General features: G+C 36.6%; 1 protein-coding gene across 1 annotated transcript in view; it reads left to right on the top strand.

Annotated features, from left to right (window-relative positions):
* Positions 1 to 627: 627 nt before the first annotated feature.
* LOC130246437 (zinc finger MYM-type protein 4-like) overlaps positions 628 to 21,555 on the top strand; it is a 35,156-nt gene continuing 14,228 nt past the window's right edge. The window contains 18 exon segments of the mRNA XM_056479382.1: positions 628 to 968; positions 3,478 to 3,735; positions 5,024 to 5,105; positions 6,074 to 6,370; positions 8,633 to 8,688; positions 8,778 to 8,915; positions 10,753 to 10,816; positions 11,241 to 11,415; positions 13,502 to 13,565; positions 13,567 to 13,632; positions 15,930 to 16,145; positions 16,227 to 16,377; positions 18,059 to 18,174; positions 18,258 to 18,482; positions 19,078 to 19,228; positions 19,333 to 19,508; positions 20,488 to 20,656; positions 21,055 to 21,183. Coding sequence (XP_056335357.1) covers positions 633 to 968; positions 3,478 to 3,735; positions 5,024 to 5,105; positions 6,074 to 6,370; positions 8,633 to 8,688; positions 8,778 to 8,915; positions 10,753 to 10,816; positions 11,241 to 11,415; positions 13,502 to 13,565; positions 13,567 to 13,632; positions 15,930 to 16,145; positions 16,227 to 16,377; positions 18,059 to 18,174; positions 18,258 to 18,482; positions 19,078 to 19,228; positions 19,333 to 19,508; positions 20,488 to 20,656; positions 21,055 to 21,183 — 2,869 coding nt within the window. The 5' untranslated portion in view covers positions 628 to 632.

The following is a 21,555-nucleotide window of genomic DNA, read 5'->3' on the forward strand; positions in this document are numbered from 1 at the left end:
GGCACCCAGTGTGGTCTGCTGCTGTAGCCCATCCACCTCAAGGTTGGACATATTGTGCATTCAGAGATGCTCTTCTGCACATCTCGGTTGTAACGAGTGGTTATTTGAGTTACTACTGCCTTTCTATCAGCTGGAACCAGTCTGGCCATTCTCTTCTGACCTCTGGCATCAACAAGGCATTGCACCCACAGAACTGTCACTCGCTGGATATTTTCTTCTTTTCCGACCATTCTCTGTAAACCCTAGAGATGGTTGTGCGTAAAAATCCCAGTAGATCAGCAGTTTCTGAAATACTCAGACCAACCCGTCTGGCACCATCAACTATGCCACATTCAAAGACACTTGAAACTTCCCCATTGTGATGCTCTGTTTAAACTGCAGCAGGTCGTCTTGACCATGCCTAAATGCATTTAGTTGCTGCCATGTGATTGACTGATTAGAAAATTTGCGTTAATGAGCAGTTAGGCAGGTGTACCTAATAAAGTGGCCGGTAAGTGTATACGTAATTTTTTGCTCTGTACGCCCGTTCTATAGGTGGCGGAAGACGCATTTTAGAGTTTACCATCCGCCCTTTCAACTCCGAGGAAGTAACTGTAAACAGAAGTGAGTTGTCTCTGTAGATTCGTCTTAAAATGGTGCGTTCGTGCGTCTATCCGGGATGCTTTAATTTGAATAAAGTAGTAAGGTTGCGCGCGTCCTCGTCAACAGGAGACGAAAAATTAACATTTCACAGATTCCCTCTAAATGACCCGGAGCGCTTGACGCAATGGCTGCTCGCTATTCGCTGGGATGTAAACACACCGTGGAAAAAAATCGACGGCTCCAGGTTGTGCAGTGAACATTTCACTCCAGGGGATTACAAGCCAGACGAGGGACAGATCAGGCGCCTATTGAAATCGTCCGCTGTGCCTGTTTCTGTTCAGGGGTTTGAGCCAAACGAGGTTTGCGTTGAGCTCAATGCGAATGCGGTGGGTTTTAACGACTGGAGAACACAAAAAAAAAAAACTCGTATACTGTAATTCGTTTGTTAGAGAACCGTTTAACCCTTTACCTGCCTGCTCTAACAAATGGTTGACCGTTTTAAATAATGGTTTACACACACACACAGCATTGTTGGGTTACAAAAAAATCAAACAAACACAATCCTGTTGCACTATTACACTCGAGTTTGGTTTTATTGTAAAAAAGAAACCAAGAAAACATGTTAAATGACAATCAGAAATATTTTATGGCATACTTAAAAAAATAAAGCTGATTTAGTATTCAAAAATGTTTTATTTGACTGTTTTAAAATAAATTGGTCTTACATTTCATATTTCCAATTGTTTCATAGTATTTGTATTAATTCAGTTACTTTTACTATAACCGACATGTCAGTTGGTTGATATTTTAGAAATTATGGGATGTGTTGGGAAAAAATGCGATGAGTGTGTTAACTAGCGCCAGTAGGAGCTAAGAAATGCAATCCAAACGTTTATTCTCTTGGGGGTGCAGTTAAAGGGTTAAGTGCACAAGCTTCAACAAAGAATTAACTAATTAAAGAAACATTTGTCTTTTAATGTTGACAAAATATTGTTGATCATGTTTTATAGTGCTTCTATCTAAAGTATTGTAACATGTTGTGTAACCTGTTGGTATGGAAATGCTTCGGAGGCCCATAAGAGGTCACTGGGTAAAGTGGTAACAACAGCTAGTAAGTTGTTGGGAATAAAACTAAAGAGCACTGATAGTATATACAAAGAAAGAGTACTAAATAAGGCTATCATGATTGTCAATGATGAGAGACATCTTTTATAAAACTCCTTCCAATTGTTCCCATCAGGTCATCGATACTAAGTTTCCAGATGCTAAGAAATATGAAAGTGATGTATGCCCCAAGCAATTAAGTTTTTTAATTCCTCCTCCCTCAGTAGCAGTTGATAGCTAGTAATGTGGACATTTATTTAGATTAGGGTACCATGTTTTTTAAATATTTATTTTATATATGCCAAGTGTGAAATGTCAGAAGTCTCTGAGTGTATGCTGCAATGAAATTTTCCTACGGGACAAAGTAAACTAAATAAATATCTTACCAAATGCATTTAAAATTGACATTGCATGGGTAACACTGTATAATAAGGTTCCTTTAGTTAATGTTAATATTATCTTTACAAGGCTGAACAAATAATTAATGAACAATGTATTTATTACAGTATTCAGCTATGTTAACGTCCATCGAGGGCAACACATATTTTATATGGAGTATAACAGCAAATTAAAGTATGTGTGTGTGAGTGTAAGTAAAGGTTTATTTTTTATAGCATCTTTCCCAGACATTGAGTCACAAAGTGCTTTACAATAAGAGAAAACGGGTAAAGGAAGAGATATCAATAAAAGAAAACATGTAAAAACATATTAAAACAAGTAAAAAACTCAAATACAGGAACACTAATACAGTTAATTAAAAGCTTGACCTTAAAACTACTATCAATCTTGCTGAGAGGGAGCATATATAAATTAAAAAGAAGAGGGCCTAGGACAGAACCTTGAGGCACACCACAGGACAGAGTAATGGAGTCTGACATACGAGTTCCTATGGACACAGAAAAACTCAGCAAGATAGGAGGTTAACCAACTCAGTGCTGACCCAGTAAGACTCATAAGAGAATGCAGCCTCCTTATTAAAGTGCAGTGATCGACTGTATCAAAAGCTGCACTAAGATCCAGCAAAACCAGCACAGAACATTCATCTGCATCGGCAGCCATTAGAACAGGGATGGGCAAACTCGATCCTGGAGTCCCTGCATAGTTTTGCACCAACCCTAATCAAACACACCTGCTTGTAGCTTTCTAGTGATCTTGAAGACACTAATTAGGGTGTTCAGGTGTGTTTGATTAGTGTTGGAGCAAAAGTCTGCAGGCACACCGGCCCTCGAGGATCGAGTTTGCCCATGCCTGCATTAGAATGTCATTTGAGACCCTGAGAAGGGCAGTTTCTGTGGAGTGAGGTTTACGGAAACCAGACTGAAATTTATTAAAGATATTATGAGCCTTCAAAACAATATTCAGCTGCATGGCGACTATTTTTTCTGAAACTTTTGAAATAAAAGGCAATTTATATATAGGCCTGTAGTTATTAAGTGAAGCTGGATCAAGATTACTATTTTTTTTTTTTTTTTCAAGAGTGGCTAATTAATAGCATGTTTTAAACATTTTTGGAAGTGTGTGAGTGACCTTTGCGCACTTACCTTGATATGTCTGAGAAAATCAAAATATGCATCAGCTCTCAGAACTGCATGGAATAAACAAAAACAAAGACTGTATTATGGTGCTTTGGACATTTCAAATTTGGTGTTTGACGGTATCTTTTGTCACAGCAAACTGTGGTTTTTGTATTCATTGGACTGGTTTGAAACTGCATAAGGATGTGTATGTACTGACCGAATTATCATGTTTGGCTAAACTCCTCCTTAAACCGTTCATTTGCTTCTGTTTCAGGAGACTGAGATTGACCCAGACACCCAATCAGTTGATGACAGCTTTGATTTTGAAAATGAAGAGGCCTATTTTGATGATGATGATGAGGATGATTTTCAGACAACTTTAGTAAGGCAAAAGAATCCCAGATCGTGCCCTGGTGAACGTCTTCAGTCCAGACTCATTTTAACCGTTACAAATCCATCTACCGAACCATCTACACCTCCATCTGTATTTGGCACCTATTATGCTCTTTCTCCCACGTGGTACTACCAAATGGTAAATCCTCTCATCCGCTTGTTAAGTGTGACCACACGCGAAGCAGCTTCCGGATCCAAGCACTCTATCAAACTGTACGGGTGGGCTGAACAAGTGGAAATAATAAACGTTTACAAAGCACCTGAATGCTTTCAAAAATCATGATCACAATATATATGTCCATGCCTAATATCTGATGGCTAAACAAATGTGATATATTTTTATAAATTGTTGAATTATTGATGCCTTGAATGCAGAAAGTCCAGAGACTGTTGTGTACACTAGGCTTGGGCGGTATCCAAATTTTGATACCGTCAAACCTCATCCCTATTTTACCTCGGTATTAATAAAAAAAAAAAAGATGTAAGGCTCAGACAGCGTTTGGTTTGGCTTGTGCCTAAACCAATTAAGAAACTGAATACAGTATATGCAACCTTAGGTTCGCGGTCACCTGTTTGTCTTGTTCATATTAGAGATCTACGCAGGGGGTGATGTGTTCGCAAACAGAAGAGCAAAACCAAAAACACCCAGCTAGATGATAGTCCAGACAGCCAATAACAAGCTGTCTGTATGAACACACACACATGCATAGACACACAGCACCACGCTCTCTCTCATTCACACACACACACATAGACAGCACCAAGCCAGCAATGCACAGCAACACAGTCTCTCATTCACACACACACACACATAGACAGCACCAAGCCAGCAATGCACAGCAACACACTCTCTCATTCACTCACACACACATACAGCACCAAACAAGCGACACACAGCATCACGCTCTCTCATTCACACATACAAACACACACACACACACACACACACACACACATATATATATATATATATATATATATATATATATATATATATATATATATATATATATATATATATATATATATATATATATATATATACGTACACATATATACATACACAAATATACATGCATGCATACATACATACATACATACATACATACAGCATCCATGCGGATGCGCGCGTGCTCTGGAGCGATATTGTTAGACGCCCACTCTTGTTAAAATTATACCAGAGTTACCTGGTATATGAAAAAATGAATACATTGAAAAAAAAAACACTTTAATGTGTGATATGACTAATAAGGGGTCATAAACTAATATTTTCTTAATTCAGCTGACTAGCGGCTTGGACCTAGAAATCGTGTTCCATACGTCATGACTTAACAAGCGGATAGTTTAGGCTAGCTGGGATGAAGTATTGTTGTGCGGTTTTACTGTCTTGTTGCTTTAGTAACTGTTTTTGTTGTTGTTTTTGACAGGATGATCCTTCAAAGGTTGGGCTACACATGGAAGAACCGTTCAGTGAAAACGTCAACATGGATTTTGTTGCTAATAAAGAAGGCAAGAAAGATCTTATTATTCCTGTGAGTTTGGCCTCTCCAAATTTAGCCACTATCCTGATTGAAGAGGCAGCCAACATTGTAACATCTCTAACAAATATTGTTGAAGGTGAAGTAGGCCTAATTACCTACTTGTTATTAGGGGTGCAACGATTATTCATTATGGTTGTACGATTATAGTCTGAGGAATAATCATGGTTATCACGATTATTATGCATTCATTAATTTTAAAACACTACTAGTTTAGAAAATCACATGAAAACTCCTTATATTTTAAAGTGGTATTTATTGCTGCTCAGTAACCAATTAATACAGCAAAATAATAATAACAAATAATAGTCCATTTTTCTTTGAACTTAAAAATAAGGGAAAGTTTAATTGTAATAATTTTACAAGTTGAAGGAAGTGTTGTTGGTTCATTTAAAAGTAGAGATTTCAAGCTTTATTTGGATGTATTTCTTATGTCTGTGGAGCAAGACATTAGATTTTAGTACGTTTGTTGACCACATAAACTGTTGTAAAGCACACGTCTGGTCCGAGCTTCTCCCCCGCAGAAACATCAGTCTGTAGTGATTGATTATTGGCTCCTGTACTAGTAGGCAGGGCTTCATTCTCTATATTAACCATTACACTTTTCCCCAATCATACCTTTTCGAGTGACACGTCTTGTGTGTTCTGTAGTCTTTGTTCATTCTTCTGTTTAACACACAAGAAGATATTTTGAAAAATGCTGATTGTTGGCACTCATCGTCTCAGTGGGTGCCACTGTGTTTAACATAAGAAACACTCAAATAGGTTTTGAACAAGTGAACGTTGAGTAAATGATGGCATAATTTTCATTATTAGGTGAACCACTGCTTTAAATATTATAAACTAATTTTAAAATGCATTTAACTTTGTGTTATTTAGCCAAATATCTTAATTTTTCTGCAATTTCCCCACATTCACCGCTGGGCTCTACATCTGCAGCTGGTGGCTTTTTGACCAATGAGCTTTCTAAAGGACATTCACATGTGTGTCGGAGAAGCAGACCAGAAAAGACGAACCCATCAAGCCAGGATAGAGGATTTAAAAGGAGTGTACTGGAATCGCCAGAGGATGCCACGGATTCAGAGAACGAGGACAAAGAGATCAACACAGAAGAAAATGCACAGTGTTCAGAAGAGCTTGTGATCACTAAAGTCGAGGACCTCTCAAATGAGAGTGAATTTGATCAGAATGAGAATTACAGTGGGAAAATGGACACGGATGAACCAGAAGATTCAGGTAAATGTTCAACGCTGACAGCATTACAGGTCCATCAGTTACCCACATGATTTAAAGGGCCCCTATTGTGCATTAGAAAAGGTCCAATAACAGGCTGATATGCATGCAATGTCAAAAAACACTTTCATTCTTATAATATGCATTTATTTTTACCTAATTATCCCAGCGACTCTCATATGATTCATTCAGCGATTCATTTGTTCCCATACTCCTCAGCGTGATGCTAATCTGCGCTGATCAACATTGTTAACATTGTTAAAGTAGTCAGAGTGTATGTGTGCCCAGTGCATTAAAGCAATGCAGTTAAACACCAGCATATTGCTCTATTCTTAACCAATAACACACATTTAGTATTAATCCACACTGTGGCAAAAGCTGAACTATTTTGAAACTTGACCACACATGTGTAGGAGCAGCTGACATAGCCATAGCAAGGACAAATGGCAGTGGATCGCAAGCTCCAAATGCATTTAAATCCGTAGTCAAAGCAGCACGCGTCACGTTTTCAGCATGGTTTTAGACTCGATATGAGAATATAAAGAGTTAACCAGATACAGTACTAGCGGTTACAAGTAACAAAACACAATTAAATACAAAAAATACAAATAATTTGCAAGCTAGAGAAAACAAGGAGGCAACCGTTTTAATCGCACTCAAGTTACTTACACTTGTGAAATGGAGGAAGAAACTGATCCATGAACTGTGTCTGTAAAGTTCTGTCAAGCTCTGATAAAGTCCCATACATCAATGGTCTGATTCTTCCTTTAACAAAGGCCGATGAATCCCCCGCTCTAAGCAAGTAGATCGCTGAAGAACCCGTCAAAAAAATTACGGGAACTCAGTACAAGGCTGGGGCTTTAATGCTGAGGTATTTTTGCAAAAATGAACTTCATCCACTGACTCTTCACAGCCTCATGTTTGGGTAGAGAAAATAACACTAACTTTCCCTCACACTTCAGAGCACAGCGTCTTCGCAACTTGGTTGAACCATGCTACAGTGTTTGTTTTCCTCTTTCTTTTTATAGTGTTTGTGGGCGGGGCGGGGGGTCTGTGCACTGCAACTAATGGGTGGAGCTTAAGTTTTGTATCGATGTCACACCGACATGGCTAAAGATTCGTTACAGCAGCGATTAATATTGAAACCACTATGAGTCGACTCTTTTATAGATGAATCAATAGTTTTAAACACGGCACTTTCAGATTTAAGCCTTAGCTGGATATTTCCCCTCACGTAGAGCTGTGTTACACACTGCATAGAAGGTCATTTTCAAAAACCCATAAAAGGGGCTCTGTAATTATTATAAAGTACAGTAACTAAGCAAATATATTAAAGGGATTAAAACAGCCCATTTAATTATCAACAGAAAACATGCAAATGCATATGGAATTAAACATCTGTTCTGCAAATAAATGGGATTTTTCTTGTTTGAAATTTTTAATGTCATCGGTAGTTTATAAAATGAAACCCAAATAAAATTTTACCCCAAACACTAACCTAATAGTAACAAATAGGGATGCTCCGATCGATCAGCCGAAGATCGGTATCGGCCGATATTTACATTTAATGACTCGATCGGTACTTGCCAATTCTAGCCGATCTCATGAACTGATCACAAGTGTTTGTTTAGGAGTTTACAAGCTGAGGTAGACACACTTTTGCTCCCATATATTATACGTAGCCTACAAGAGCTACAACACTTGAGAAGATAAATGATGTGTGGAGGCGTGAGCGATCGATACGCTTGCGTCACAACAGCTAAAATATATACAGATGCGGTGTGACGTGTTAGTGATAGTCTCTTTATTGCAAGTTCAATCATTGTATTTACCATGTTTTGAGCTGCTGTGACACGAGCGGAGCGATTGTTTGTAATATTTCCTACTATTGTATTTTAATTTAATAGTATTTAGTAATATTTTCTTTATATGTGTTTTATTGTTTTCTGTAAAGCTGCTTCTGGCCATGATATGTTCACACCTAAATGGTTAAAATAGGTGTGATTATATGTAACATCTTTAATTTATTGTCTTAGGTAAGGTGAGATCTCCACTTAAGTATTATACTTAGAGGGAAAATGTGCTTAATGCATTATAAAGCTTGAAGCATTAGAATTGGTACTCTGTATCGGCATCCCTAGTAGCAAATCCAGAGACGTTAAAGTAGTTCATAATTTTATTTCATAGCCAATTCATGCATAATAAATGAAAACGTTTCTTATTAATATCTTTAAACCTGATTTATATACTTTTCTCATTCAACAGAAGCACTGAGGGCCAAAGGCCTTAAAAGCAGACCTTCACATTCATCTGCCGTCACGGTAAACACAGCAACCTTTATGTTAAATGTTTGTTTGCTAATCCATGGAGCAATACAGTTAGACAAATAAAATCTTCCTCTGTTATTCAGCAAACACAGGCTGCTGATAAAAGATTTGCAGCATTCGACCCCTCTGACGTTTTACCTGTGAAGATCAAGGATGAACCGATGGATGAAGAGTGGAAGAAAACACCTCAAAGTCCACTGAGAAACATTAAGGATGACGAGGTTAATCAAATATACAGAAATTGAAACATTTTTTTCTGTGTGCTGAGATTAGTTATGCCATGTAATTAGTAGTAGTAAACATTATTGTCCTTGAAAGGAAAGTTCTTAATGAGATCACTGTATTGCTGCAGACATACAATAAGAAAAAATACAGTAGTTATTTTGATAAATAAAATAAACTCTTGTTAAATAAACCCACTGAAAAGGGTACAGAAGATTTCTTGTATAAGTTCAACCTACACCTATGGGCTCTATATCTCCAACTAGAGTTATGCTTTTTATGAAGCAAATTATTTAATTAAACTACCCTTAAAAACTTAATTCCTTTGATGCATTAAATTGATTATAAATGACATTAAAGGCCTAAAGGCCTGTTAACAAAAAATGCATATGCAAATACACTCACCAGTCAACTTTATTATGTACACCTTACTAGCCCTAGGTTCGTACTAGTTTGCCATCAGAACTGCCTTAATCCTTCGTGGCATAAATTCAACAAAGTACTGGAAATATTACTTTTGGTCTATTTTTTAGATTTTGGTCTATATTGACATGATAGCATCACGCAGTTGCTGCAGATTTGTCGTCTGCACATCCATGATGCGAATCCCCTGTGACATCACATCCCAAAAGCGCTGTATTGGATTGAGTTCTGGTGACTGTGGAGGCCGTTTGAGTATAGTGAACTCGTTATCTTGTTTAAGGAACCATGAGATGATTGACGCTTTGACATTTCTCGTTATCCTGCTGGATATAGCCATCTGAAGATGGGTAGACTGTGGTAATAAAGGGATAGACATGGTCAGACACCATTACACCACCACTACCAGCCTGAACCGTTGATGCAAGGCAGAATGGATCCATGCTTTCATGTTGTTGATGCCAAATTCTGACCCTACCATCCCAATGTGGCAGCAGAAATCGAGACTCATCAGACCAGACAACGTTTTTCCAATCTTCTATTTTCCTATTTTAGTAAGCCAGTGTGAATTGTAGCCTCAGTTTCCTTTTCTTAGCTGACAGAAGTGGCACCCAGTGTGGTCTTCTGTTGCTGTAGCCCATCCGCCTCAAGGTTGGATGTGTTGTGGTTTCAGAGATGTTCTTCTGCAGACCTCGGTTGTAACGAGTGGTTATTTGAGTTACTGTTGCCTTTCTATCAGCTGGAACCAGTCTGGCCATTCTCCTCTGACCTCTGGCATCAACAAAGCATTTGTGCCCACAGAACTGCCGCTCACTGGATATTTTCTCCTTTTTTAGACCATTCTCTGTAAACCCTAGAGATGGTTGTGCGTGAAAATCCCAGTAGATCAGCAGTTTCTGAAATACTCAGACCAGCCCGTCTGGGCACCAACACCATGCCACATTCAAAGTTACTTAAATCTTCCCAATTCTAATGTTTGGTTTGAACTGCAGCAGATTGTCTTCACCATGTCTACATGCCTAAATACATTGAGTTGCTGCCATGTGATTGTCTGACTAGAAATTTGCATAAACGAGCAGTTGGGCAGATGTACCTAATAAAATGGCCGGTTAGTGTATATGGCGTTCTTTTAAGTGTTCTAATCATTTTAGAATCCTATTTTTGGGGACAAGAAAAATATTTAGCAGCAGTCTGTATTTTTAGTCTACAAACATTTGAATAATACTCTATATTTTGTTTAAGATAATGGCATGGCATATAGCATTTACAGACAATACATGTGTGAATTGTGAAAATAAATAAAATAAAATCAGTATTCATATTCTAATGTCTGCCACATGTTTTTAGTACTTTTGCATGCAGATTTTTATAAATGATTATGGATTTTCCCAATGTGTGTTAATTTGTCTATTCTAGGATTTTGACCAACAGAGGCTTGGATCGTATCATCAGGTGTCTGGTGTAAATAATGCATCCACTGGTATGAGCATTATAACAGTTGTTAGCTTTACAACTAATTTGACATCATTACACATTTCTTACTAACCATCCTTAAAAAACAGGATAAAAATCATCTCTTTTGCATGAGCAACTCCTTTGAAGGATCACACTTATGTCTTTTTTCTTTCCATTAAAACCTGTTTTAACACATTTTATTCTGTTTTCAATCATGTTTATTCTTGTTTTTATTGTCTTATACTTGTATTTTGTTTCTTTTATTGATATTTATGTAAAGCACTTTGAAATACCATTGTGTATGAAATGTGCTATATAAATAAACTTGCATTGCCTTGAAAGACAATTCACACTGACAAGCACATCACTTCTCAGAGATTCCAGTGTGAATTGGTCTTTAGGGTCTGAAATCACTTCTTGCATTCTTAAGTTTCCTCTTCATGTCACAGGAGCACAAACGGAGTCCATTCAGAATTTCAAGCGACTTGGCGTTCTGTGCACAGCCTGTAATAAGGTGTTGCTGAAGGGACAAACGGCGTTCCAGCGCAGTGGCTCTGCTAAAATTTACTGCTCGCTTGAATGTCTCCGGAGCACCAAGAATAAAGCATGTCACCACTGTCTCAAGTATGCTTCAGTGTTCTATAACTATTTTTTAAATGTAGTAATTCAAGGTATATTATTTGGCATATACACTACCTGACAAAATCGTCAATCCCAGTTGTAAGAGCAACAAATAATAACTTGACTTCAAGTCTAGAAAAGTGACAAAAGGCAGATTTTTCAGATGGAACTGCATTCCCAATCATCACAAATACTGTAGAAGACCTATTGAAACCCTCATGGACCCAAGATTCTCATAGAAATCAGTCAAGTTTGGTGAAGGAAAAATCATGGTTTGGGGTTACATTCAGTATGGCGGTGTGCAAGAGATTTGCAGAGTAGATGGCAACATTGACAGCCTGAGGTATCAAGACATTTCGTCACCTTGGAATTATAAGGTTCTATCTGCATTCTGAATGATTTTGAGATATTGAGCTTCAATGTTTTTGCATTCCATATAGCAAACAGTATGTGTAACAATTTTTTTTTAATATAAAAAGTCTTAATGTAAACAACTTAAAAAACAACACAACACATCCCATAATGTAAATAAGTTATCATTTAATAAGAATATGTCAAAAACTCAATTTTGACAAAAAAATGGCAGATAGAACCTTATAATTCTAAGATGACAATTTGTGCTGCCCATTACATTACAAACCACAGGAGAGGGCGAGTTCTTCAGCAGGATAGAGCTCCTTCTCATACTTCAGCCTCCACATCAAAGTTCCTGAAGCAAAGACAGTCAAGGTGCTCCAGGATTGGCGTATTACGATTATAGAGCATGTCTGGTGTAAGATGGAGGAATCACTGAAAATTAATCCAAAAAGACTCTTGATGAACTCTTTCTTTGTCATTCCAGATGACTTTATTAGTCAGTTATTTGAGTCATTGCAGAGATGTATAGATGCAGTCCTCCAAGCTCATGGGAGTCATGCACAATATTCATGTCTTTTTCCACTGCACCATGACTTCATACTCTATACTGTACATTATTTCTGTTTAGTAACAAGACTTTTGTCTAAGCAAAGTCAGACCTTACTGTCCTAATTACTACATTAAAAATCAAGACATGATCATATTTTATTTTGGTAAAATAAGCCTAATCTAGAGGTCTCTGCCTTTCATATAAGCCACTTCTGATACCAAATGATCAACTAGAAGTCAAGTTATTATTTGTTGTTACTAAAACAACAAGACTTGTCAGGTGGTGTATAAGGTTCATCTGCATTCTGAGCATTTTTTTTGTGATATTGAGATTGAAAGATTTAACATTTTTTTGTGAAGCAATATATTGTGAGCAAATCTCATTCATGCATGAAAATGGCATATTGAGAGATTCTGATGTATTGAAATGTATAATATCAAAATCATTTGGGACAGCTTAAATAGATTCCAAACCCTCTGATGAAAAACTTTATTAGTTTTAATGCATGCGTCCTTTAAAACTATTAGTATTTGACAGTGTCATCGTGTATAAGAAAATTACATTAATACTGCTTTGTATTTTAGGACGCATCTTTTTTTTAAAAATAAGCATGAACTGCTAGATATTTTGTCCAGAAGTTAATTTTAAGTAGAAATATAATGGGTAATTATTTTAAAACATTGTTGCCATTAGTAAAAAAAAAAAATCTCCATCTGCTAGTGACATTTTGTAACAGACCAAATGGCACTCATATATGTTACTCATCCGGGCCTCTAAGATCCTGATTGGTCCTGTTCTATGCGTTCAAAGTGTTGATTGGTTCACAAAGAGAACCTTATAGAACCAGGTTAGAGTGCAACGTTGTAATAAACTAGGGGTGTCCTAACTCAGTCCTGGAGGGCTGGTATCCTGGAGAATTTAGCTCCAACCCTAATCAAACACACCTGAACCAGCTAATCAAGCTCTTACTAGATATACTACAAACTTCCTGGCAGGTGTGTTGAAGCAAGTTGGAGCTAAACTCAGCAGGACAGCGGCCCTCCAGGACTGAGTTTGGGCACCCCTTTAAAAACAAATCACAACGTAAGTTTGTCAGTTTTAACAAAAGTAAACCTTAAAATTTCAAGATGACTAATTATGCATAGCTTATTCAGTAACATGTTATGTCTTCTTTCCCTTCAGAGAGATTCATGAAGACAGCAGCATTATAGTTGCCCCAGTGGACATGTCAGGGGCTGGGAAGGAGTTTTTGCAGTCAGAAATGCCGCAACGCTTTAACTTTCAAGTGGAGTGTGTGTCAGAAGGGAGGAATAGTGAGTAACCATCTCTGTTCTAAGTAAAAAAAAAACTTATTTGCTGGAAAAAGGTGAAACACCAAATATATTTTGCTTTGGAGTGCCACTTTTATGCTATTATTCATGTTTTTTTTTTTTTGTTAAAGAAACAGAGCTACAAGTGTGCGCACAAACTCAGATTTTTTTTCTTCATTTTAAAGGTCCCGTAATATGAAAATGAAGCTCTTTCGATATTAGTATCGGTTCTTCATTCTTTAGATGGCCAGATGATGCAGTTTGTGAAATGAATCAACGATTTTATTTGACATCACCTCATATTTCAGTTTCTTATTAAGTCTTCTGACTAATCAAATAGGCATGTAACGATTCACCTGACTCACAATTTGATACGATTCACGATACTAATCTCCCGATTCAGGATTTAGTCACGATTTTTAAACCAAATTATTTGAAACAAATTTAAGGTGAAGAGCCCTTTCGTTTTTTCTGTCTTAAATGCTGCACATTTTTGCAAAATAATGTATTATCTAAAACCGAATTGCTATTTTAAAAACAAATAAAAAAGAATAATACAAACTAAAGAAAACACATTAATATAAACAAACTAAAACTGTGCTGGGATTTAATTTTTTTAATATATCAGGATATTTATGTTTTCTGGCATAAGCTGAGATCTTTGCATCGTTACAATATCCCCTGCTGATAGGAACTCTTTCATTGGGGACAGAGATGGCTGTGTAGAGTGGAAAGCCTTTTCTAAACCAGTGAGAAGTGTGTACAGAGGTGGCAATAAGGCCCTCTGCTCCAGGGGACTGACCGCTGGCATAAAATACTGATTATAAATTTACTAATTATAAAGTAAACTAGAGACAGGAGTTGAACATGATTATAAAGGTGATTAACATTACTTGTATAATTAATTTGTGTAAGTATCAGTGTGATACACTTAAGAAGAGATAATCTTGAACATTTTTAAATATTCAATAATAATATTCAATAAAATAATCTAATACCAGGTTATGTATCAGAACAACTGTCTTTTTCAGTCAAAAAAAAAAAACATCTTCACACTTTCGCTATGAATACCTGATGCACTGTGTGATCTCCACAGCACTCGTCGGAGCAAGTGGAGCTGCAAATCATCTGCTCCGTGTGGTTTGGCTTATTAATAGTCTTTTTTGCGTATAGACGTCTGGGACAGTAGTTTTTCACAGTGCTTATGCTTTATGTGCATCATATTCATTCTTCTGTTAGTGTAAAAAAACGTCTTTTTGCAGTATTTGCTCAGTTTGTCTAGCGCACTTCATTGCTGTCATTTACTCTGCCGCTCCACCTCTGGCTCGCAGCTGATTTGCAGGTAAAGCGAGCTTGCGCCTGTAAACACAGCGCCGCCTGTTTACAACGTGTATTAGGATTCATTCAACATTTCAACAGGTTTGAATAGTCACACATTTAAGTCAATTTTCAACCGCCTCAGGGTGAATCGTTACAATCAAACGCTCTCTAGTATCTGGCATGTCTGGCCCTGTTTAAAATGCTTCTACTATAACTGGCAGACCTGTGATTTTATAACTAAATGCTATTGGGTGGTTTTTTTTTTTTAAAGGGGAGGAGCTATATTGTTTCACCCTGTCTGATATGTCGATGTAAGTTGAGATGATGTCAAACTACGGGGAAAAATCTGCATTTAAAGGACTTTTTACTCTACCTTTTAAAGGGGACCTATTATGCCCCCTTTTACAAGATCTAAAGTAAGTATCTGATGTCTCTAGAGTATGGATGTGAAATTTCAGCACAAAATACCATACAAATAATGTTTTATTTTTCTTTAAAACTGCCCCTTTTAGGTTTTCATCCTAATTGTGCCTTTTTGGTGACTGTCACTTTAAATTCAAATCAGATTGTGTTCTTTTTCAAAAGAGGGCGGAGCTACAAATTCCTATGTGTCAGAATACAGCAGATTCAAAAACAAGACTAACATTCTATGCTAATGAGAGACTTGGTCACTAATGGGCGGGGCTTTCTCCTTCTGATGCGCACAAGGGGTAGATGTTAATAAAACCAATTAATGGGTTGTTTAATAAATTATAAAAATAATTCTTGTTAGCGTCCGGCAGCAAGCATATCTGATCTAGCAACAACCTGTTACTTCAGACTGTTTTTATGAAGTGTGATTTATAAAATAAGTTTTTACCATTTTGAAGCTGGTTTATATTTACAAACTGTTGCCACACAACTGTTTAAACCCCTTATAAAAGTAATTTTTGCACAAGTCCCCTTTTAAAGATCTTTTATTTGCATTATTTCTCATGTAGAGACACGTTCATGAGGTGAACTTCAGGGGCTCCATTCAAAAGCTGTGCAGCGACGGCTGCTTCAACCAGTTCCGCTCTTCCAATAAGCTGAACATGAACAGCTGTGTGAACTGTGGAGGATTCTGCTACGGCACAGACGCTCAGTGTCCATCTCTGCGGATGGAGGACAGAGTTATGAAGTTCTGCAGCCAAACATGCCTTACAGCTTACAAAAAGGTTAACTGCAAGGGAAGCCATTTGGTTGAAATACTACTATTAAAGCATGCATACATTTGATGAACTGATCTTTATTTACAGAGGAGCCTGAAACTTGTCACCTGTAAGACGTGTCATGCCCTGAGGCCTGCAGAAGATGCGCTGGACAGTCCAAACGCAGAGGGAATCCGGGAGCTTTTCTGCTCTGTCTCCTGTGTCACTGCGAGTAAAGATCAGACTGTCGGTTTGTCAGGTACTATGGCCACATACTCACTAAAGAATAGTGGGTAACACTTTAAAATAATGGTCCATTAGTTAATATTAGTTAATATATTTACTAACATTAACAAGCTATTAGTAATGCATTTATTACCGTATTTATTCATTGTTAGTTTTAGTTAGTTATTAATAACGTTGGATCATGTTTACTCGCATGACTTTAAATTTTAATAATGCATTAGTCAATGCTGAACTGTTTTAATCAATGCTTACACGATTATTCATACTTAATTTTAGTAAATATATTAACTCACAGACCATTATTCTAATGTGTCTGTGTATTTCCTAAGAGCTTCAACATATAATTATTCCTTTAGCAAAGGCTTTCTTTTGAATTCTGTGATTGTGTGACATTGACAGTGAATTAGGACCTGTTTTTCTTTAGGAATATAACTTAAATCTCCTTATGATGTCTCTATTCAGCAGTTTATTGAGCATTATTGTGACCATTTCATTCAATTTGTGGGTATTGTAAAAATTCCTCTTACAGTAAAACGCATTCTACTGTACTCTCCTGCTTTTAATGGCTGCAGAAGGCTTTTTATGAAGTGAACTCTCCTCTTTTTTTTTTTTTTTTTTTTTTTTTTTTTTTTTTTTTTTAGCAAAGTGTCAGCAGGAAAAATTGTAAAATTTATCATTTATTACCGCAAAAAGTCATACCTTTTTATATTTGTTAAAGGTGCCCTGTAATAAATATCTGGGTATACCAAGGCATAGTAGAATAGTAAGAGATCGATATTTGGAAATGGGCATACTGTGAGCCTGAGACACCACTGCTTTCTCGTTCTCATGTAAATTCTACAAGTATAAAAGCCCGGTGGACAAACAAACTGTGACGAGACTCCTACACCATGCTCTCCGTAGTTGTGTGTATGCCTACTTTGGGTCATTCATCCGGACCTGACAACCAGCCACAAGAGACTACGGCTCATGCAGCTCTGAGATCATTAATATGCATGCCTCAGGCTGCGTTTGATAAGCCAAACATTTTCTAGTAAGACAACCGTGATGATTTTTCTCCCACAGTTATTTTAAGCATTTATAATGCACTTACTATGAACGTTTATTTTGAAAATGCAAACCTCAAATTGTTTAATGTGGGTTCCTGAGCAACGACAGCACAAGGCATGTTCAAATGTTACTCTGATTGGGTTTATTTTTGTCTGTGTTCAGTGTACATCATGCTCTGTGTGTGTGTAAGAGCGGCACATCATGCTCTGTGTGTGTATAAGAGCGGCACATCAGAGCGGAGCTCATTAATATTCATGACACGAACCATATATGGTCAATAATGGACCTTCTGATTCTATGGGTGTTTTATAGAGTAATAAATTAGCTTATTAAACCATTTCTGGACATTTTATTTTTAACCTACTGTAGCCGTAAACCTACTATATAGATATTAGAGAACAATTTAACTTATTAAACCAATGCAGTATATGGCACCTTTAATGAAATGTTCTAGCCATGAAAATAGCCTTTGTTGCTGACATGGCATTAAATTTTAAAAATCATCATCCTCATTGTGGGTATTGTAATGGCCAATTTAATTAAAACAATGAAACCTCTTAAATATCCTAAGTGTTTTCATTTTGGCCACCACTCTTTCATTCTAAGATTTTTTTTGTTTGTTTGTTTGTTTGCGTGCAATCTAGCTGCTCCAGTGGAATGCAACAACTGCAAGATGAAATTAGTGCCTCAGTACCACATAGCCATGTCTGAAGGATCCGTTCAAAACTTCTGCACGTTTTCCTGCGTAGTAGCATATCAGGTACAGTTCAGTAAAATCTGGCACCAATCTTTTCTACATAAGTGATGGTATTAATATGTTGATCTTTGTTTTGCTTGCTTCAGGAGTCCTTGAATAATAAAAAAGCTAACACACAGGTGAACACCGTGACCTCTACAAGCAGCAACACAACTACAGCAAAAGCTGCTCCCACCAAACCTGCTTCATCAGACTCCAGCTCATCAGCCAAGACTAGCACCCCTAGTGGTCAAGGCCAAAGCGTCACTAAAATCCCCTGCTGTCAATGTCTGAATGCCTTCTTCCACAAGCCAGAACTGATGGAGTATAAGGTACTCCTGGTTCACTTTATTATGCTGATCATTATTTTATCAAATTTTTATTATTATTATTATTATTATATATATATATATATATATATATATATATATATATATATATATATATATATATATATATTTATTTTATTATTATTTTTTTTTTTATTGTACTTGTTTGAGTTAGGGCTGCATGATACTGGAAAAATGTGCAAACGTTGAATTGTGATAACAATATTTTCATAGAAAAGGCTGTTTTGTTAGCTATGTTTTAAAAGAATTTATTTAATGATGTTAAAAAAACAGGTTAAAGATATTTTACAGATTTAATTCATTGTAATTCAGACTAAAAAGTTTTTAAAACACTGTCGTTAAGTGTGGAGGGGGTATTTGAATTGATGCATGTCATTTATATTGTTATTTCAATTTGTAGTATGGCCTCATCGGTTTAAGATAAACATCCAATGCATAAAATAAATGTAATTCATCACTTGTCTGTGATGCGTATATTGAATATACTATTGTCATGCTAACAATCATTTTTGTCATATATTGTGAAGCTCTAGTTTGATTGCAGGTTTGCATAATTTTTTTTTAATTTTATTTCCAGAGGAAAATGTATGCATTCTGCGGTAACGATTGCATCGATGAGTTCAGAAAGGTCAACCGTGTGGTGGCTCGCTGTGAAAACTGCAACCTCAATAAAAGAGTCAAAGTCGTGAGAAGGATAAACAGAGTTGACCGTTCCTTCTGCGATGAGAGTGAGCATGCATATAATTATCATCGTCTTATTTTATCATTTGGTAATCTGTCATGCAAGATTTGTTACCACAAGTTTGAAGATGTGCTTTTCCTTTCTGTCTAGAATGCAGGTCACTCTTCGAGCAAAACCTGGTGAAGCGTTGGGGGACGAAACACTGTAGCAACTGTTTCCACTGTAACAGCACTTCTAAGACTGTAGTGACAGAAGTCTTTAATGGCAAGCAGGAGGAGTTCTGTGGGAGCGATTGCTTGTCACAACATAATTTACTGATCCGTCAGGTAATGTTTTAAATGTATTAAACCAGCTAAACCAACAAGTACAAAACCAGCCAACATACAAAATATTGAATATATTAAAAAGTTGTATAACAAAAACTTAAAAGTACTCTCACTGCATAACAAAATATTAAATTAGGTAGTTGATATTACATGATTGACTAAACCCAACAACTAAACTTACAACTCCAAATCATAATGTGGTGGGACAGTATGGAAAACAGAATTAATAAAGATCCATCCCAGATGCATCCGAACCCAGAGAAGCTGACGGTGCTTCTGGACACTGTTAACATATGGCTTCCTTTTGGCACAGTACAGTTTGAACTGTTATTTGTAGATATAACTATGTATATTGATACTTGACAAAGGTTTGCTTAAGTATTCCTGAGCCCATGTGGTGATGATAGATATATAAGGATTCTTGATGCAGTGCAGCCTGAGGGGTTGGAGATCACCGTAGTTCAGCTAGCCCTAAATTGCTCCTGTCCCAACCTTTTTGGAATGATTTATCGGTCTGAATGACAGGAAAGGATGTACATTTACAACGCAAATGAATTCAACAAGACAAACCATGAAATATTTTGTGTTCGTATTGTCTCCAATGAAATACAAGTCAAAGTAAATTTGTAAATCACTGCTGTTTTTCATACTGTGCCATCTTTTTCTGATTTGGGGGTTGTAGTTAATTTCAGTTAATTCCAATAATATGAATCTAGTTGTTTTTGTTTTGGCTTATTTAGGCAATTTAGTTGTCATTATTTGTTTTGTTTTTTTTAGCAATATTAATATATATTTTAGTTATTCAATTAACTACACATTTATTGGTAGTTTAGTTGTATCACTGCCTATTTATTTGAAGAAATGTGAGCTATTTCTGCTCTCTTTTTGTAAGCATCATTGTGCTGCAACCTTACACTTTATGCAACAGATGTGGCTTCTGAAATTAACAGTAAATGTTCCTGTTGCACAATTTTGACAGGAAATAAAGTGCTCAATGTGCAGGCAGATCAAGAAGATGAACGAGTCTGTGAAATGGCTGGGAGAGATGAAGCACTTCTGCAGCCTGCGGTGCCTGATGTTTTTCTGCAGTCTGCAGGGCATCACTGGAGCCGTCATCAAGGCAACAAGCAAATCTCTGACCACACAGTGTATGTCCACATGCAGATCATTGGCTTGATCGCTCTGCTTTTATCTAATCTACTTTTTGTTCATTACATAAAGTCAAAATTATTTGCCCTCCTGTGAATTTCTTTTTTCAATATTTCCCAAAAGATGTTTAACAGGAAGTTTTTCGCAGTATTTCCTATAATGTTTTTTTCTTCTGGAGAAAGTCTTATTTGTTATTTCGGCTAGAATGAAAGCACTTTTTTAAAATTTGTTTTTAAATTGTTTTAAGGTCAATATTATTAGCCCCCTTAAGCAATATTTTTCTTTCGTATGTCTACAGAACAAATCACTGTTATACAATAACTAATAATTCAGGAGGGCTTCAACTGTATATACGTTGACTGGCTAAAAGTCAAAGAGTCCCATGTTCTCTTTACAGGTGCAAAGCCAATGTCATCTGCAGTCCAGCAAAACACTAAAGAGGCCACGCCGGTCATTGCCAGTGTCGTTTCACTTTCAGGAGCATCCAGCAAACAGCCAGGCGTTTCAGGAAACACAAACACGAAAGGTGATAAGAAATATTAGTATTGAAATGAAACACTTTTACATAACATATGATTAAAGAACTAGTAAACAAGAAGGTTTTGTACACTGAAGTCTGAAATTTTCATATGTGTTTTTTTTTTTTGTTTGTTTGTTTTATATTCAAATCCGAAAAATTGGTCATGCGCACAAAAATTGCACACCGAATTCAATTTGTATTAATGTTTACCTCACCAACCTTACTTTACACAGGGTTCCCACTCTTCTTGAAAATACTTGAACTTCAGACATGTGAATTTAAGGCCTTAAAAGTACTTAAAAACAAACAGGTGCTTGAATATTAAATCTGATATTAATGGGCACCTTTGGTGAAACTCATCTTTTGTAAGCTATTTGT

Source organism: Danio aesculapii, chromosome 19 (genome assembly GCF_903798145.1).
Source record: "Danio aesculapii chromosome 19, fDanAes4.1, whole genome shotgun sequence".
NCBI lineage: Eukaryota > Metazoa > Chordata > Actinopteri > Cypriniformes > Danionidae > Danio > Danio aesculapii.